At 35.4% G+C, this 15013-nt stretch overlaps 1 protein-coding gene across 4 annotated transcripts in view; it reads left to right on the forward strand.

The window, feature by feature from the left end:
- FCHO2 (FCH and mu domain containing endocytic adaptor 2) overlaps positions 1-15013 on the forward strand; it is an 83988-nt gene that overhangs the window by 4948 nt on the left and 64027 nt on the right. For all 4 annotated transcript variants that reach the window (XM_054004425.1, XM_054004427.1, XM_054004428.1 and 1 more), the window contains exons 2-5: positions 4049-4140; positions 9971-10045; positions 11312-11453; positions 11545-11697. In XM_054004425.1, coding sequence (XP_053860400.1) covers positions 4049-4140; positions 9971-10045; positions 11312-11453; positions 11545-11697 — 462 coding nt within the window. The remainder of the gene's footprint in view (positions 1-4048; positions 4141-9970; positions 10046-11311; positions 11454-11544; positions 11698-15013) is intronic.

Consider the following 15013-nt stretch of genomic DNA (forward strand, 5'->3'; position numbering starts at 1 on the left):
GTCTTGCTTTCTCTAATGGCTTGCTGTCAGGGGACATCAATGCTCTAGATACCGAAGAGCTTTCTTACAGTAGTATAGAATAGGAAATCTCAGAACAAACACCATCTTCTGAAGAGAGTTTTGTTAGCTCTGAGTAAGAAGGAGAAAACTGCTAATGGACTTCAGAGTAATTAAATGGTGCCTATATGGAGAGATTGCACTCTCATACACAGTTTTACATTTGTTTTTTATTGAGTAATCACAGGATCACCTTCAAGAGATGGTAGTTTACCTACAAAATGACATTCAGAATGTCTGTTAAACTGATCTTGAAGTCTGTTACGTAGAGCCTGATGTTATATATAACAGCAGAAGATTGTCTTTCTCCACTATGCAACTTGTGGAAGAATCTGTATCTGACTTAACTGTCTGTTATACCAGTGAATGGTAATTGCTTATGAATGGGAGTGGAAGGTTTCATCAATTCCCTCTGCTATATGCTGCATTAATTTATTTTTAAGTAGGCCAGTACTAGTGTTCCAGTGATCACAACTATTACTGTTGCCACTAGGGAGGAGCAAGTAAAAACACCCAATGAAGAAAAAGTGACTAAGACACAAAATTTCCATGTACAGAATTCTATACAATATGTGTGGGAAGGAGAAATGTTGAGAAAAGACAAGCAAAACACAAACAATGTTGATGGCATATGTGCATGTAAGAGGATAAATACTTAATTGGCTTTTGTAAATTGAACAACTTCTCCTTTTCCCACCACATACATCTGTCTTGTTATGCTAAATACAGAGCCTTAACTCTGATTGCTGCTCTTCGTGAATATAACTATGGAATGGAAAAGTTGTGGAAAGGCTGTATAGCTTTTCCTAAAGCAGAAAAACATCTGCTCTCTGCATTGAGACACTGTACTTAATTTGGTTTGGGTAGGTGTATGTCTCCAAACATGAGCAGAATGATCATCAGGTTAGTCATCAGAACTGTTGGTCATGTGAAGAGTTTTGATATTTGTGCTTTTAGATAGAGTCTGATACAGGTAATATACGTTATACTTCACATTATATTTACAAGTGAAGACATGCCTTTTAGGTGTACCAGACTTAAGTAGGCCTTCAAATCTGTGAGCCTGCTTTTGACTTGCTGCTTTGTTTAAACTTCAATGTCTTTTGCACATAGGTTCTTAACCTCTGATAATCATTGATAGTGTATAAGAGATGAGTCTTTTGGGGGACTCAGTTGAGGGAAGTATCTGTTCTGTTTCTCTGTCATGCTTTCTACTATTGATTGTGTAGTGAGGAAAAAGAATAGGACTGATTAGAAAACCTAATTTAAGTGGGAAAATTATTTCCTTTGCCGTAACCTTCAGTTACAGTTAGAGAACAAGATAATGATGGCAGTTGGTTGTTCAGGCTCATTTCATTCTCTAAAGATTTGCATGGTTACATTTCTGATGGTTTATCAGGAAGGCTGCAGCAAGAGGCTGGCTCCTGGCTGTGCTACCCTTCCTGCATTACTAAATTGGCAGGAAATTTACAGAACTCCAGTGTAGAGAAGAGAAGGTCCCTTTAAAAGCTTCCATTATGAAAAGTTTAGAAGCGGCCTATGTTCAACACATTTTGGTAACATGTTGGTTTAGCTGGAAGAAACACCTTAAAGCAAAGAACATTTCATAAAGGAGAATTTTATTCGTTTTTCAGGAAGAAGTGCCTAACATTTATTTGTAAATGTTTATCTATAAATTTGGGTACAGTGACAACTTTGGAGAGGTTAAATAAGAATTATATTCTGTATTCTAATTGAAAATACCAATGAAGTCTTAATTATAATGCAGTGGCATTCAGGGTTTATATTAAGTAACTACATAAAGTTAATAAGTTAGTGCACCAGTATTCAGAGTAACTGCAGGCTTTAAACTACAAAGAAAAATGTTTAAATAGGGGTGAAAGGGGAAACAAACTCTTCAGGCTGGTATTTGAGTAGGACAACATTTAAATAAAGTTGCATTTTCTAGTAATTGGTGTTCTTATCTTTCTTTTATTTTTCAAGTTTGTAGAAGCCTTGCTCTGTGGAGAGTCCTTTTAGAGTTTGCTGTATTTTCATGTGTTCTGTTTAGTTTTGTTTGTACTTTTTACAGACTGTAATTGCACTTATACCAAACTAATCTGAAATTTGGTGCACCTTTTCAGGTTACAGCTTACTTCAACCATGGAAACTATGATTTTAAGGTGCTTTTTTTCCTTTGATTTTGTTTTTCCCAATGCTTGGAAGAAGTAAAACAAATAATCCTAACTAGTAATCTGTATCAAATTGCCTTCAGTTATCTATTATTTGTAAATTTATGTGTCTCTCTATGGTGTCCTTTAAGGCAACTTGAAACTTAGTGGAATTGGGCTTAATAACACGGCTGCTGTGAAGTTTTTCTATCCACCCATGACTGCTCTCCTTATTTAAGACGGCAGATCCCTGCATGCCTTCTCGCCCCGCCTCTTCTGCTGAGCAATACAGCTTGTTTCCTTACAGTGATCTGGATCAGTGATTCTTGGTTTTATTTGCTAGCTTTATTTTTCAGCTGTATAATTTCCCAGATAAGGTTTGCTTTATGGCTGCACAAACAAATTTTTGCAGAACTAAACAGGCAGAAATGTTTTGAAGCATACAAGACCAAATTCTTGGGCTTTTCTCACTGACAGTATAGACCTGCCTTTGTTAAAAGTTCAGGATTTTAAGGAGGATGTGAAACTATTTGAATGCATCCAGAAGAGGACAAGGTTGGTGAGAGTGCTGGAAGACCTGTCCTGTGAGGAGCCACTAAGGACTTTGGGCTTGTCTAGTTTGGAGAAAAGGACACTGAGGGGTGACATCATTGCTCTCTACAGCTTCCTGAGCAGGGGAGATTGGGAAGGGTGATGCCCATCTCCTCTCCCTGAGAGCTAAGGATAGGATATGTAGGAATGGTTGAAAACTGTGACAGGGAAGGTTCAGATAGGACACTAGGAGGCATTTCTTTGCTCTGGGATGGTGGTCAAACAGTGGAATGGGGTACCTCGAGATGGTGATCAGTGCCCTGAGCTTGTCAGTATTTAAGGGACATTTGGACAATGCCATCAACATCATGATTAAACTTTTGGTCATCCCCGAAGTGCTCAGTCAGTTGTATTAAATGATTGCTGTAGATCCTTTCCGGCTGAAATAGTCTATTCCATTCTATGCTGTACCATCCTGTTCTTCTTTCCCTTCCACTCTGAACATGCATGCAGTTTTCCTGAGGGCACACTTTGCACCTTTTATAAAAGCAGGATTATGGATCTGAAGCTTTTGTGAGGGAGAAGGGGAATGGATAGTCTGACAGGAAAACTTTAATAGTAGCAATGCTATTATGCTGTGCCTTGCCTTCCTTTCATTTCTGTTGCTTTTTGCTATAAGGAGGAAGTTCATTATAGTGCCAGAGGTCATAAGCTGGCTGAGTTTATTAGTCAGTGCTTAGAGTAGTGTCTCAGTTTTAATAGTGAGGTGAGCCGTACTCACTGGAAAATGTCTTAAAATTAAACTTAGGAATAGACAGAGAAGCTGTGAGTGAGAAGGAAAAGATTAGTGATTCGTTTTTTAACCAGTTTTACAAGAAGCAGGGGAAGAGAAATGAAGAGTGAAGGGCTGGAGAAGTATGATATCAAGTAATCCTAACTGAAAATAATGAAAAGGATGAGATGATAAATGGAGAGTACAGTATTTAGTACTGTATTTAGTATTTAGTACAGTATTTAGTGTTTAATATGATGGGAAGTGAAAGAATACAAGACCCCTAGAAATCTACAACAGAAATGTCTTTGACAATAGCCTAGAAATATATAGCTAGAAAGGTAGTGGTAGCAACTGAGGTGGTCTTTGTTTAGTTTACACATTCATGGGATTCATGGGAACTAACAGCAATTGCTAAAAAGCAGAAGCATTAGAAATAATTAACTTACTGATGAAGTGATTAAGATGAAAAGCAGTTATGAAAATACGTAGTTTCAGCATGTTATGTTTCATAGTTCTACTTTTTGTTTATCTTTAGGGAGAAAGGAACAATGGCTTTGATGTCCTCTATCATAATATGAAACATGGACATTTGTCAACAAAGGACTTAGCAGATTTTATTAGAGAAAGGTAAGTATTCATCCTATATTTTTAATATAGTATTTATTGGTTTTATTGTTTGTCATTGCATTTAACAGTAGCGTGCAAAATATGTTAACAAAATTCAATTATCAAAACTCAATTATCGTTTTAATATACCTCTTGCATTCTACAGGAATATCTATACTTATTCCATTAGCTTAGAACTGAATAGGAGCTCTTAAGCATCAGTTTCTAGTTAGCAAGCTTCTAATTTTTCAGGTTTCATTTAAAAGAATAAAAATCTAGAATTGTTGTATTAGGTGTCCAGCAGTTTATTTAAATTAATCCAAATTTTTCATTTGGAAGAAAAAGGAAGAAGAATGATAAGTTAAAGTGGCAGAAATTATCAGAATTACAAAGTTTTTACTATAGATTTGGAATTAGGCTACTAGCAACTTCTAGTATAAACTTTAAAAAAATTATATTTTCAGAAGCTGAGACACTAGGTTTGTTAAAGAAAGAGAGTAATACATAGGGACAAGAAAATAATATGCAGAAAATAACACAGGTTCTACTATATTGAATGGAAGGAACAGGACTGAAATCTGAAAATATGACAACTTCCAAAACAGGAGACCTAGTGCTGCATTTAGTTCTTTGTGAAAGATGACTGCTGCTGCTACATTGAACATATATATTTCCCTTCTGAACAAAATTACTTATATGCCTACTTTGGCATTCTGCCTTTCCTTAGTTACTGACACTAGATAACACATGGAAAATAGTTGCAAGGTATTGATTGAGGACCTGTTTCATTCCTGTCTTCTTGCATTAGAAGCTGTCAAACTGGAATTCTTCTTCAAAATTTAAGTTTTGGCCTCAAATAGATCTCAGTTTAAAAAGTACTTCCAAATTTCCACAAAATATAACCACCACGAATCTGACAGATATTCCATTGCACTAACATTAGCGTAATTACAAAGTGAATTGGAGAAAATTACAAAATTTCACTAAGTAGAAATGGGTGAGTTCCAAAGTCCAAATGCGATGTCTTTTTTTGGAAAGACTGTACAACCAAGGAATCTTCTGTTTTTCAAGTCCCCACTTTCAGAGAATGAATTATGAAGCCACAAAGGGTTCTAGTGAAATCCTGAGTTGGATTGAGCAGAGGGATTCACTATTCACATGTAGTATAAATGCTTAATGCTTCACAAACTTGCGCTTTTAATATTTGCCTTTTGTTATCTGAGTTCCTGAATCTTTCCTTGGAAAGCTTCTTTAATTTATGGAATCATTCAGTTTTTATAGCAGCGCATCAGGGACCTAAGCTGTACCTTACCTGGACACTTTTAAGTTTATTGGTTTTACATCCTTTGTGTTTAGATTTACCTCCATACTTAGATGAGAAACCATCTCACTCTCTCTGCTTCTTGTCTCTTGTATGTTGTATTCTTTGGACATGCTCCATTTTATTCATATCGGTGCTAAGGTGAAAGGTCTTATGTAAATGGGTAAAAAATAACTTGCTGCTGTATCTGACATGGTTTCTTGGTTTTATTATACTGACATAAGTAAAACTTGACAGTTCTTTCTGCACAAAACCCCTAGTAAAAAGAATATGGTATTCTGTTTTTTTTTTTTCTATCTATAAGCTTCTGCAAATTAAATTTTTAATTTTAATATTTTTAAAATTAAATAATTATTTTTAAATAACTTTAAAGTTATGTACCTTTGCAGTCAATAAAATCTTTGAACCTTTTTCCCCATGTTAAAATGTTTCAGCTTAGGCTTCTGCCAATTATTTCTAGTGTGTTAAATAACATTTAAAGATTAATGACTGTGTACGAATACATGAGGCTCCCCATGGGTACTTTATCCTCAATGAGAGTTCAAGAAACACTTTTTTCTGTGCATGGATCAGGATGTGCCAAGGAGATATGCAGCCGTCTTACAGCAACTTTTGTAAGATCGATGAAAAAAATTCATTTCTCATTAACTCATTAAGATAGAATCTGAGTGTTATATTGCAATTTACTTAACAAAGCTAGAGTATTGTTCCTTAAGGGTAAGTTGCCCATGTCAATGTTGCAGAAAGCTGCAGTAAGTTCAGTCCTTTCTAGTGACTTACTTCCATGAGGCTGTTAAACCTGCTGTGTGTATTCTTCAGCCATGTTTTTCTGCTACCTCTTGATAAGCCAGGTTACAATTAACAAAAAGCAGTTGAGGAACAAATTGATACTTCTTCTGAATAAGGGATGAATGCTCAATCACGGCCTAAGCTGGTAGTAGTTTGTGACATATAGTTTAGATTCAAAGAAATAGAGAGACTTCAAATATTTGGTGTCCTTGTTTTGATAAAAATATTTGAGAATCCAAATACATTCAGTGAACTCCTTTGCTGCTTTTGTGAAATTCCTGTGGGATGTCATTCAACTTCCTGGGAAATAAAAATGGTTCAGTAGAACACATTTTTTCACATGGGCCAAATTGTTGGTCTCAAAAAGAAATTGGATTAGGCAGTATTTTACTGCCTAATGGCAGTAAAATAATGGCAGTGGTTCAGGTGTCTTGTCTGTGATCTATTTTGCACATTTGTTAATTGCAAAGAAGTTAAGAGATGATGCACACAGTTATCTGTTCTCTTTCGTCTGTAGATTATAGTCTGAATATTGTTTTACGGTACTGTCTTCTGCTGGAAATATGTGAAGTGGATGAGCAACATGTATTAGAGCCATCTAGCTCTAGTGTTTTTATGCTTTGGCTTTTGTGTACCTGATTTTCTGAACTCTTCCCTATGAAAACTAAATTTACGTGTATTTGAATTTTGAATCATTTGTTTTTCCATACCTTTTTACACATTGACTGTTTTCTGTTTCTTTTTTTTGAGAAGTGGATACATAAGAGAGAAAAAATGAAAACTATTGAATAGGTAGAGACAGATCTGAGTTGGTGGTAACACTTTTAGCAAGTTGGAGTACTTAACGCTTAGTACTAGTCATCTGTAGTAGTGCAGTCATCTGGTCAGCTGGGCTTGGTGGAGTCTCCAGACTAGTCAGAAAATACACTTTTTATGAAGTGATTTTGCATGGAAAGGAGAGATGGGTCGGTCAATGTGTTTAGATGTACAGACTGCTTAGGGCACAAAAGACCCATGTCTGTGTGAAGCCCATCTCTGTTACTTGTGCTGTACAGAATAGTGTTTTAGTTGTGTGTAGCCTAATTGGGGAAGAGTATTGTTTCATTTTCTCCAGCCTTAGAAATGGTAAAATGAAAAAATGTGTAAGATATGGAATAACTTTTTAAATTATTGTTATCTTAAGCATTTAAAAAAAAAAAATTTCAAAATTTCTGTAAGAACATTCTGAAAAGTTTTTTTCACTGAGAAAAAAAAACATTTGAAACATTAATTTGTAATAATATTTCTATGCTGTATCTGCCATTCCTGCTTGATATCCTAGAAGGAGCAGAAGTTTTCCTCCTGTCTGTGTTCAGTGACACAGTATTGTTACTGGTCACATACTGAAAGAACCAAGTGCCAGTTGGAGCTGTGGTTCAGAAGTTTATCATCTGAAGGAGTGAGTTTTCTGGCAGGCAGTCTGCTTAATGTTGGTAAATCATGAGTGGGACAGGTTATCCATCTGCTGAAAGGTTAGACAACAGTTCTTAAAATCATCAGATTATAGAATGGTTTGGGTTAGAAGGGATCTTCAAGATGGTCAAGTTCCAACCTCCCCTGCTGTATGCCCCTTCCAACTTGGCCTTGAATAAAGGCCATGCTTCACTTATAAAGCATGTAGAAATTTTTGTTTGTTAAAGAAGTCAAAATAAGAAGGTTGAGCTGCCTGCATAGTTGTTTGTTTTTTTTTTCCTTTATATATGGGGAAGATTTTGTAGGTGAGCTGTCATGTGTTTGCATGCATTTAAAATCTAGGTGAGCTGTCATGTGTTTGCATGCATTTAAAATCTAAACTTTCTATATCTATGAAATCACACTGCTTTTCTAGGAGAGAAATGTACAGAAATGTGTTGGTTTTTTCTCCAGGAATCTTTCTAATGTTTTTTCTACACCAATTGCCTGTAAGCATCATAGAAAGAATCTTCTAGATCAGATGAAACTAGCAATGCATATGATTCCATTTAACTTTTGAATGTTTGGCAGATCCCAGGCAAAGACACTGGGTCAGACACTGGCTGAAAATTAATTTACTAAGAAAATTGTAGTCTGTTACCTGTACAACAGAGTGCTCTGTGAAGTCAGTTGATAGGACAAATGTACTAACTGGTTATCTTTCAGTTCTTACTGTTTTTAACTGATATATGTTAATACTCTATGGTGAATTTCAGAACTCCAGTTTTGTGGAGATAATTCAGGGAAGTATGCTGTAAATTGGTTCAAAGAAAAGGGATGTGGATTTTGGTCAAAATTCTTGTGTTTAAACAGGAAAACTAAGACAGCAAATTACAAAATCTGGAAAACTTTGATAGAAGATACAGATGATTAGTCAAAATATACTGTTCATCGTGGTAATTAAAAACAAAAAAAATAATTGTCTATGCTTGGTGCATGTGTGCTTGCCGTTGTGCAGTATGCAAGATTTCCAAGCCATGGAAAGTTGAACATTTTCTCATCATCTAAGATATTATCATATGTGGAACAACGATAAAGTGAATTGACTTTCTTTTATGGTGAATAACTTTGCAGTAGGTAATATTCAAAATGAAATTTATTTGTTGCATGTTGCAGTTTAATCACCTCCTCCAAATAGATTTCCAGTTAACTAACTGGATAGTTATTTTGGAAGTTCAGTAGGTTTTAGCACATGCTTCTCTGTTTCAGGTGAATACCCCTACTTTGTTTTCATATTTTCACAAGACAATTTTTTTTGCTTGTAAACTGTTGCTGTTCAGGAGAAATGAAAACTTCTGTCCCAGGTTATAGTCATAGTATAACTTGAGAGAGGGATAAATTCTTCATCTGTCTTTTTTTCTTCTCTCGTGTCCTCTGTAAAGGTATTGCACAGCAGGAAAGAAATTGCTCCAAGCTTTTCAAGAAAAGACAATTATAGTATTTACTCATATCTAGGATGCTTCTAAATCTAAGTTGACACTTTGTAATGAATATTGGTTTAGGGTGAAAAATTAAAATACTGTGTATCTTTAATAATAGGAGGGTGAGGAAGATTAATAGGGAAGGACTTGCAGGGAGTCATTGCTGTAATAGATGATTCCATGGCAATTGCCCCTGCAAAGGCTCTAAGGAGGAAATCTGTGCCAGCGCTTGGATTTTGCATCTCTCAAAGACAAGTAAAATTGTGCATTTGAGTGAAGGAAAATATAAGAACACTTTGTGTATTTCTAAATTCAAATATTACTATGTGAAGAACTTAAAGGAAATAGCAGCCTACCCCCAACAAGAAGACTAAACAACACCTAGTTTTGTTTTATGTGATTGCGCAGTAAATATTTTTTGTTTATTGTAAAGTTTTCATTACAAATACATTCTATTTTTGTTGCTGTGTAACACTCTCCTGCTTAGACAGTGCTGGATAGATGATTGTTGTGATGCTTTGTTCTGTCTCTTACTAAGGAACGTTAATGGCAGTTGAGAACAGCAAATAGAAAGGAAGGAAGGGTCTTTTTCAAGCTGTGAGTTCCTAGGTTTTACTTGTTCTGCTCCCTGCAATATTTTGTCACAGGGTTCTTAGATTATTTTTTAAAATATACTAATGAGATTTTTTTGAACAGCTTTTGAGAGATCATTTAAATGGAGTAATTTTTAGCTCATGTAAAAAGTCTTCTGTTTTGTACCTTTACAGCGCATATTCAGTCTTCTTATCTTCAAAATTTTGATTGTACTTTTGATGGCTTTCTTTGGTAGGGCTACAATAGAGGAGACATATTCAAGGTCGATGACAAAACTAGCCAAATCAGCAAGCAATTACACACAACTTGGGTAAGTAACTGTACATAAGAGAGAAGTAAGTGACTGTATACATGCTAAGAATCAAGTTTGATTCTGGATATTTTATTGATGATGTTGAAGGTTAGTATAACTTTACCTTTAAAAATGATTGTTAGGTCTTTAGTAACCATGCAAAAATTCATGCAGACAAAGACAATGCAGTTCTTTGAACTGAATAAAAAGAGCAAAGCCCAAACACAGGTAAATTGTTTTTTCCTCTGTGTTTAGAGCAGAGTTCTTTTCAGATATAGTTATTTCTATTATGTCTTCTCAAACCTATGGAAATTATTTTGAAGAGAGAACATATGACCTGTAAATTTGGCAATGAGTTTATTTATTTCTATTATTTCTGGTTTTTGGAGTGTTACCTGTTCTCAGAGATGTTCAGAATGAGACTTTTCCATAGATTTATTCACTAGCTAATGGAAGTTTTATACACAGGGTATGTTTTTAAAAACTAGAATGATTAATGGATACTTTTCCATTAGAAAGATTAGGCCAATGAGAACTCAGACTTCTGAGAAAAACTAGATTTTTTTTTTTATTTATAGTAATGTAATCTAGAAATGTAGGGAGCTTTCATCAGTGAAAACTTGGTAATAGTTGTTGATGGTCTTTAAACTATCAGGCAGATACAGAACCTTTGAACATAAGAGCTTTAAAGCCTATGCATTAGCCAGAATAGCAAGGCAGAAATAAATCTTTAGAACAGCTGGAGAAGTCCATTCAGCACAGAAATCTGAATCTGAGAAATGATCCCACCTCTTTATTCATCTTTGTTAATCAATAAATCCTTTTTAGTGGCAGACCATCTTTGCCAATATTTTTCCTCTATCTTGTGGCTGCAATGATGTAAGACAACTAGAGATGTATCTAACCAAGAAATTGCTGATTTGTTCACACTGTTAAAGTATATACATAGTAGTATTTACTACATGTTAAATTATTTTAAGCTGTTCTTGCACCGTCTTGATAATTGGCATTGTGTGCTCATCATAGTATTAAATGAAATTTGCAGTGTTTTACTTACTAGAGCAAATAGAAGTAGAACATAAAACATGGAAAATTAGTATATAGGATGCCAAGTACATTGGGAGCATATTTAATAAGAATTTATGGCAGTTGTTGGGTGTTTTGTTATTTCAATTTTAGGAGGAGAAGTGAACTGTAAACTTACTGATTATTCTGTAGCACTAGTGAAAAAATTGCCAATTGAAAGGAAAAAAAGCCAGATTAACATTATTTTCCTCAATCTAGGACATTTGCACCGGTTTGGGATGTTTTCAAAACCTCAACAGAAAAACTAGCAAGTTGTCACTTGGATCTTGTGCGGAGATTACAAGAGCTAATAAAAGAAGTTCACAAGTATGGAGATGAACAGATCAAAGCTTATAAGAAGGTTACTAATTCTTTATTTTATGTATGTCCAATGACTTGTTAACACTAAAATTAAAATGTTTTGGTTTTGACAACCATGTGATATTTGGCAGACTAAAGAAGATGTTTCAGGAACTTTGGAAGCAGTGCAAAATATTCAAAGCATCACTCAGGCCTTGCAGAAATCAAAAGAAAACTATAATGCAAAGTGTGTGGAACAAGAACGCTTGAAAAAGGAAGGAGCAACACAGAAAGAAATTGAAAAGGTAGCCGTCACATCTTACTTTAATTGTGCTATATTATTATTGTCACTTTTAATGAAGGAATGGGACCACCATCAGGCTAAGAAAAATTTATTGCTCAGATAAACGTCAGTCTCAGAGGCCATGCAATTTTAAAGGAGCAAGCTGTCAGCCATAGCTCAAAGTAGTCACTAGTTCTTTGTTACAAGACAATATATAACTTTCTAAACCAATAGACAAGGTTTATTTTGCTTTTCTAACCTTTACTCACTTCTGCTGCACTGCAGATACTTTTACCCAATGGGCTCTTATCACACGTATGCACATATACTTCCGTTACAACTTTAAAACTCTTTCCTTACTCTATACAGTTACATTACTATACTACAGACCCTTCACCATCTTACCCAATACAATTTCTTACTTACTTAAGATATATTCTTACTTACAGCTATAGACATAAGTTTATGATTTTTCTACTTAATGTCTGTGAAGTTTATTTTTACATCAATCCAAGGTCCTTACAAGGCTGGAGGCCAAAGCCCTCTGTACCTATGGAAGTTTCTATCATTCCATTTCCCCCAGTACTACTAATCATCTTACACATTCACCTTGTAGTAGAAAGTGGAATGTTCAGAAAGGCTTAAACATAGTTGAAAGTTGTGACTATATTGCAATATGCATGATACCATGAATATTTAGATATGTTTAATTTACACTTAGTTCCTTGTTTGTTCTTATTCTACTGTAGCTCTAATTCTTCACTTTGTAAATACCCGCATCAAAGGAATTTTGTGTAGTGGCTTTAACACTACAATTTGTGCCTAATTGTTGTAGCATCTCTTGCATTCTTAATACATTTCCTTACGTGAATGTTCAATGTCCTTGTAACTGAACTCAGGAGTAATTGTGTTATCCCTACAAAGAGATTAAGTAGCTGAGCACATGAGTGTCTGTTTGAAGTCTGTTCAATAAAGAAAATGTTATCAATGCTTTCACTGCTGTTTTAAAAGGTTCCAATTTCATGGACCAGGGACTCAAGGGATGAGTATCTTGAGGTGTATTTAGTACTGTCCTTGGGTTGTGATGGGGGATTGAACCATTCACAGAATCACTCAATATCTGGGGATGACAGGGACCTCTATTCCTCATGCTCAGGCAGGGCCATCTCAAGCCAGTTACTCAAGACCTTGTCTAGACAGCTTTCTAGTATCTTCAAGGACAGAGATCCCATGGTCTCTCTGGGCAACCTGTGCCAGGGCTCAATAACCTTCACAGGAAGAAGGTCTTTCCTGCTGTTCAGAGGGAGGGAACCTTTTCTGTTTTTTTCTGTTAGTGCCCATTGTCTCTGGTTCTGTCATTGAGCACCACTGAAAAAAGCCTGACTTTGTCTTCTGTGTATCCTTCCTTCAGGCATTTATATCTATTGGTAAGATTCTCCCTCAGGCTTCCCTGCCCCAGGCTGAACAGTCCAGCAGTCTTAGTTTTTTCTTATGGGTGAGATACTTCAGTCCCTTCATCATCTTCATGCCTCTTTACTGGACTGTCTCCAATATGTCCATGTCTCACTTGCAATGAAAATTCCAGAACTAGACACTACTCCAGGTGGGGCCTCACCAGTACTGAGCAGAGGGGGAGGATCCCCTTCCTTGACCTGCTGGGAAAAAAGTAACTTTTTCCTGTTTTCAGGAATCTAACTAGTAGAGAAAAGAAGTCACCTTTCTTGTCTCTCATTATAACTTCTCTTATTAAATCATGATTCCTCTGGCTATTTGCATTTCAATGAACTGGTCTGTGTAGGACTTTGTTCTTGTTAGAATGATGTTTTTGCTTTTAGTCCTGCCATCTTGATGGAGAAGATAGCGTTGGTTATTGTTTTTTCACTGATGACAAAAGTTTTGTTGACTGTGTTTCCATTGTTTTATCTTGATATAAATCTAGCTTTTTTCCCCCCAGTTTCTGTCTCAAATGACAGTTCATGCTGGATTCTAGATGTGAATCAGATGGGTGTTGGCAGATGTTTTCGTGACAGTGCATTCAAAGTATAATTTTTGTAAATTCTTGTAAATAGAGTTTCAGTATGAAAGGTTGACTTGAGGGAAGGCTTTTTAAGATGTAGCATTATCCGTGTTTATTTGGAAACAAAAAAATGTTCAGCACAACAGATGTCTGCATGAGAAGGAGGAAAGAGGAAGCACTATAGGAGGAGGGTAATTTTTTTTACTGTTTTTTACATCTTCCTTAGATACGGTTATGTCATTGAATACTACTTGAATGCAAGTACTTAAAATATGTTTCCAGTGGGAGTACGTAACTGACAGTGTCACATCTCTTCAGTTATGCCTCTATTCAAATTTACACTTGGAATTTTGTAAACAGAGTGACCAAAAATTGTATTAATTTATTTTTCCTTTGGTAGAAAATAGATGCACTTTCAGTGCAACTTGAAAATAGAGTTACAAGTTACAAGTTACAAGGGATGTGCACCAGTATACTAAGAGTTTATCACAAATGTTTGGAGAGATACCTCCTTAGATTCTTCAGCAAAGTATCTGAGACCTTGCAAGTCTCGTTGCAGCTGGAAGTTAATACTAATACTTAGTATTAACTAAGTTAATACTAACTTGCATAATAATTTCCTGTTGTTCTCTGACATGTAAACTTCTCTATTTATAGTGACTTAACAAAAAATCAGTTGACTGATCCTTATTCTTTCACATACTATAAATCTGGTCACATACTGTAAATACAGTTCTAGCAATTGCTGTACCTGAGAATAGTCACATCCTATTTTCAGAAAGATTACTAGTTAATCATACCGTGTCCATGTATTTTATAATTTTTCTGTTCTGCTGTGTACTTAGTTTTTTAATTGCTCTTCAACATGTAATACTGCCATTCTGCTCATCATTAAACCTGATGGGAAATGGAGAATGTTCTTGTTTTGTCAAACTCCCTTGCACAAAGGGTTCAGTTAAAAATGCTTTACCCAAAAAAACCCACATTTTTACATCTTTTAGCTTGACATTTCCTTCCTTTTCAGTGATTAAATTTGGAATCAACTTCAAAGCAGTCTTAATTTTAAAAGCAAGATTTCAGGGAGCATGCTGTATTTTCAGCATAGTAAATGGCAGTTGGGAAACATGGTAGCACTGTGTGCTTCTCAGTGATTCTCTTGTGTAAATGTGTATGAGTGAGAATCATGAAGTAAACTTCAGGATAATATTCCATATTTTTGTTACATTGCGTATTTTCACATTCTATTATGCTGAGTTTAGAAGACTTAGTGACTAAGATCTGTTTAGACTTTCTTTGTAACTGGACAAATAACTAGTTTTGA

Source organism: Vidua macroura, chromosome Z (assembly GCF_024509145.1).
Source record: "Vidua macroura isolate BioBank_ID:100142 chromosome Z, ASM2450914v1, whole genome shotgun sequence".
In the NCBI taxonomy this organism is placed as follows: Eukaryota; Metazoa; Chordata; class Aves; order Passeriformes; family Viduidae; genus Vidua; species Vidua macroura.